Source organism: Myotis davidii, unplaced genomic scaffold, assembly GCF_000327345.1.
Source record: "Myotis davidii unplaced genomic scaffold, ASM32734v1 scaffold673, whole genome shotgun sequence".
Classification (NCBI taxonomy): Eukaryota; Metazoa; Chordata; class Mammalia; order Chiroptera; family Vespertilionidae; genus Myotis; species Myotis davidii.
In genome coordinates this window covers 2033871-2039198 of record NW_006286677.1, presented here as the reverse complement: position 1 = coordinate 2039198, position 5328 = coordinate 2033871, and the positions used below count along the sequence as shown (strand labels likewise).

Genomic DNA, 5328 nt, shown 5'->3' with positions numbered 1-5328 from the left:
TTTAACTATGAACAATCACGCTTAAGCAACATAATCTTTACTCCCTGGAATGGAGATAAGAAATGCCCTAACCTTTGGAATAGAAATTGATAGGATTGAAATCAACTGGTATAAATACAGATGTAACAAGACAACAGGACACAGAACCTAGAGACAGAACCTAGTGAGAGAACCGAACCAGAACTTGGCTAGAAGACCTAGACAGAACTTGGCTGGAGATGCTGGCTACAGAACCTGGCTGAAGAACCTAGCAAGAGAACGTGGCTAGAGAACCTGGACAGAACCTGGCGACTGAACCTGCCTGGAGAACCTAGCAAGAGAACATGGACATAGAACCTGGCTGGAGATCCTAACCAGAACTTGGCTGGAGATCCTAGACAGAACTTGGCTGGAGATCCTGGCTAGAGGAACCTGGCTATGATGATCACCTGAAGGCTGCTTCTGTGTCATTCCTTCTTCGCCGACTCCGTCCACACCTTTGGGGACCCCTGGACCTGCTGGGGCTGGACCCCAGCACAGAATGATAATCACTAACGAACAGAAACTAGCCCCAATACTGAGAACTTGCAGCCAACATCAGGAGGCCCTGTGTGACCACGGCGCCCGCTTGCTCCTAAGGAAGCGGTGTCTCAGCGTGTCCGCTACTGTACCTGTAATTTTTTATGTGGATGGGTGACTGAATGAATGAGTGAATTCTTTCCCGTTGATGTCTTGATGTGAATGATCACATAACAGATCCCTGGGAAGATGGTTCAACCCCTATCGGAAGCAGGCGGAAGACGGAACAAAAGGGAAGTCTTGCTGTCCTGGGAGAGGGCCCGGCCTGCGGGGTCCCGAGCAGGGTGGGAATCCACAGCGATGCTTCCTGGGCCCGGCTGTTGGCCACTTCATGAATCACAGACTATCAGTCTCGTCAATAAGGTGGAATGGTTTTAACGGAAACAAGTGTAGAGAAGAAAGGAGTTTGGAGGACAGTGCTCAAAGATGGAGGTTGCCAGAATCATGTCCTGTGCACTTGTTTGTGGTTTAGATGCAGGCCTGTGAGAGTTGACGGGATGGGCAGTAACAGCAGCACAGCCGTGTACAGTGTGCAAGATACGAAAGGGGAAAGACCCCTGCTCTGGCAGCGCTTTCCCTGCCTCCACCTCCCCAGGCAGGGGCTGCTGCACACTGCCCCCGGCTTTTCCAGAGCCCTTCTTCACGGACTCCCCTCACTGTGCCGGGAGCCTCCTGAATGAGTGTGGTCCAGGGCACTCCCCTTTTCCTGGCCTTCTTGTTTTGTGTGCAAGCACTTGCTAAGCTAACTAACAACAGCCTCCCGCCAGGATTTTCTGGATATTTCTGGATATTCAGAAATTATTCAGATTATTTGGACCTGCCTAGGGTATATATTCTCAGATGCTTGTCTTCTAATGTAGACGTTCAGAGGGCATTGGACCCAGAACGAGCCAGGTATGCCAACGAGCTGGGGGGGAAGGGGAGGAAATCACTTTTTAATGTCAGGGAACGTGGAAATAAATGAGCTTACAGATTATTTCTGATTCCTTCTAGCCCCACTCCCCAAAGATGATTTTCCCTCCCAACCCCCAAATTACTGAGACTTCACTCATAGATTTGGAAGTTCTCAGCAGCCCAAAGCAAGCCTGAGTTCTTCTTGCCAGTGTCCCCCTATTTTATTTTATTTTTTTAATTGAGTTCAGAGAGAGGGAGAGAGAGATAGAAACAGCAATCACAGGAGAGAATCATCCATCGTCTGCCTCCCACACATCCCCTACTGGGGATTGAGCCCACATCCTGGCCATGCGCTCTGACCAGGAATCAAACTCTAACCTCCTAGTTCATAGGTCAATGCTCAACCATTGAGCCACACCAGCTGAGCATCCCATATTTTAAATATGAATACTGCCCATTACATGGTTTTACATCTTCAGCCCTGCCCTACTTCATGCAGCAGTGAAATTTAAAGATGGCTTCCATTTGAAAATGTTTAGATAGTCTCTTCTCTTTGAAAATGTTTAGACAGTCTAAGATTATTTTTTAAAAAAAAACAAAAAACTGTCCTGGCAAACCAAGGCTTTTTATATCAAAAAGCCAAGCTTCTTATGCATAAGAGGGTTTCCTACTGTTTTCATTTTGACAGGAGGCGCTGTAGTTTGAGATTGTTTTCTGATCCTAGGAGGCCAGTCTCACGTCTAGTCAACTGAAGCTGTGACCCATGGGGAACATGGGGACCTGGGGCCAGCCCCCCTCACCTCACTCTTCCAACCTGCCCCCACCTAACGCCCCACATTTATGGTGTCAGCCACAGTTTAAGGTTTTGTTCACATGGTTACACGGAAGCCCCCCACCAGGGGGGAGGGGGCACAGCTTAAAGAGATGGAGGTGCCCAAGAAAGCCACTCCCCACTCTAATTTCTCCCAGGTCAGCCCTGGTAGAGTCGTAGACTGAAAACATTCAGGTCTAAAGGATCTGATTTTACAGAATGAGAAACTGAGGCTCCGAGTGGGGAGGCACATTGCCCAAGGACAACAGCTGGTCAGGCAACTGGGGGCGGAAACCCGGATTGCCTGCTGCGCAGACAGAGGCTGCCTTTCAGGGACAACAGGCACGTGAGCAGCAACATTTAGGGGCCACATCACTTTGAAATATGAAAATGGAAGTGGCTGGGAAAATAGAGAAACTTTTCAAAATGGCTTTCTGACTCTGAGTAAACAGTAACCACATTTTTTTTTGCCTGTTGGAGGCCTGGTTTTTAATCACTCCACAAGCAGTTTTCATTTCTGTAGTAAAATTGCTTGTGGTTCTATTTAATTTGTTTCTGCAGGAGCCAGCTTTGATGAAGATCTCCGAGGAGCTGGCGGGCCTTTTAGCACAGCACGCTCAGCCAGTCAATGAGAAACGCTTCCCCACGTGGAGGAAATTCCTCTCCACACTTCTCAGTCAAGGTAAATAAGACTGTAAAGTTTCTATCGAGCACCCATTTCCACAACCTTGAATTCTAGTTCTGGGTCAACCTGGGGCCCATTTAAACACCTCGCATCTCTTGTGTTGGTTTGGAAAAGGGCTCCAACAGCAGGCGCTTTCCCTCTTTTAAACTTTGCCTAAATGTTTATCTTGCACTCGGCCCCTTAAGTAAATAGGAACTGGGCACACCAAGCTTGGCAGGCGCAGCTCAGGACCGCAGGCCTTTATGCGCACCACAGACTTCTCCTGACAGGTGGGTGTTGCGACTGGTGATCTGGATCTGGATCTTACCACGACCAGGAGCAAAGTTCTTAAACCCTCGGAGGCCAGGTTTCTGCACTCACCTACTTCACAGAGTTGGTGGGAGGAGTCAGCGAAACAGATGTGAAGGATTCTACCTGCAATGGGAAATAAATGTCAGTTTCCTCCTCTGTTTCCTGGGAGGGTAGAAGTGGTCTCACCTTCTCCTGTGAAGGTAGAATCTATAATAATAAAAGCGTAATATGTTAATTAGACTGGACAGCTGAACGACCTTCTGGACATCCTTCCAGACATCCTTCCGGATGAAGTAGTCGCTGCACCGGGGGCCAAGGCAGAGGCAGTTAGGGGTGATCAGGCAGGCAGCCAGGCAAGCAAGTGGTTAGGGGCAATCAGGCAGGCAGGCAGGAGCTAGCAGTGCTGGATTGTGAGAGAGTGCAGGCCAGGCTGAGGGCTCTCCCACCACATGCAAGAATTTCGTGCACCTGGCCTCTACTTGCTAAATAAGCATCCTCTACAGTTCTGGAACAGTTCCATTCCTTTCATCCTCCTCCTCCTAACTCATCCTCAATTTCTAAGGACATTAGGAGGCCTGTGAATGAGGGAATGAATGAAGTGAATGATATTTATCCCCAGTGGCAGAGATCCCTGTGGGAGTGTTACACCCAGAGACACCCATGCAGTGCCACTTACTCCCTAGGAGGTTACAGCTTCAGGCAGATATTCTTATATGCTTACCCACATGAATGAAAAGAGAAGGCTAGTGTAACCAACTTACAGAAGATACCTTTTCATCTATTCACCACCATCAGGTGATAATATTATATTAACATCAATATGTAATAATATCATAATACTGTAATATTATATGGTAACAGCAGCAGCAGCAACAGCACAATCATGCTAATAGCAGTGATGATAGCCTAATAAGCACCAACGGTGCATATTATGTGCCAGGCACTATTCTAAGTATATGTATATTAATTCATTTGGTCTTCCTAATAACCTTATGAGGTGGGTACCATTATCACCCTTGTGTTATAGAGGGGGAAACTGCAGTACAAGAGATCAGCTACCTTGCCCCAAACCACTCTGTTGTTATGTAATAGAGTCAACAAAAGGCTATGCCTGTGTTGCTCCAGGAATGTTGGCCAGAGCCCAGAGACGGTGGGTATATTTATCAAGGAACACATCTTGGCCCAGTGTGTGGGAGAGCATCGAGACCTGTTGGTTGTCGGAACACACTGGCTGGGCAGGGTGGGATGGGATGGCTTAGCCAACACAGCTAACAAATTATTTAAGCAAGAGGTTGGATGGCCAGCCATATAACAAGAATGTTGAAAAGGGTTTTCCTGGGTCGGGGGAGATATTGCTGCATGATTCCCAGTGTTCTCTCAAATCTAAATATCTATAATTCCACAAATTTCCATGTACCCACTGACAGAAAGACCAAACTAAAAGAGTCAACCCCAAGCATAACCAGAAGAAAACAAGGTACCCATGACAACAACAAAAGAAAATGGTCAAGAATAAGGGATTCTTGCCCTGTGTGGTTTGGCTCAGTAGATTGAGCTTTTGCCCCGAGAACTGAAGGGTCTCAGGTTCTATTCCAGTCAAGGGCACTTTACCTCAGTTGCAGACTTCATCCCCTCCCCAGTCCAGGGAGGCAACCACTGGATGTGTCTCTCTCACAACGATGTTTCTCTATCTCTCCCCTTCCCTTCCACTCTCTCTAAAAAATCAGTGGAAAAATATTCTCAGCTAAGGATTAACAACAACAACAAAAAGAATAAGGGATTCTTGCCCTGGCCAGGTGGCTCAGTCGTTTGGAGCGTTGTCCCGTACACCAAAAGATTACAAATTCAATCCCAGGTCAGATTGAGTACAGATGTTTCTCCCCGCCCCTCCCTCCGCCCCCCAATTCTCTCTCAAAGCAATGAAAGCATATCATTGGGTGAGGATTTAAAAAACAAAACAGAAAGAATAAGGGATCCTTTTTAAGTTAGAACAGAAAAACAGACGTGAAGTTCTCCAGGTCCATCCAGGACAGGATATTAGGAAGTTCCCAGATCATCCAAGGTCAGCTCACAAACCTTCCTTTAATCT

General features: G+C 47.3%; 1 protein-coding gene across 1 annotated transcript in view; it reads left to right on the top strand.

The window, feature by feature from the left end:
* IQCH (IQ motif containing H) overlaps positions 1-5328 on the top strand; it is a 109662-nt gene that overhangs the window by 42651 nt on the left and 61683 nt on the right. The window contains 1 exon segment of the mRNA XM_015560440.1: positions 2825-2945. Within this exon segment, the coding sequence (XP_015415926.1) occupies positions 2825-2945 (121 nt within the window).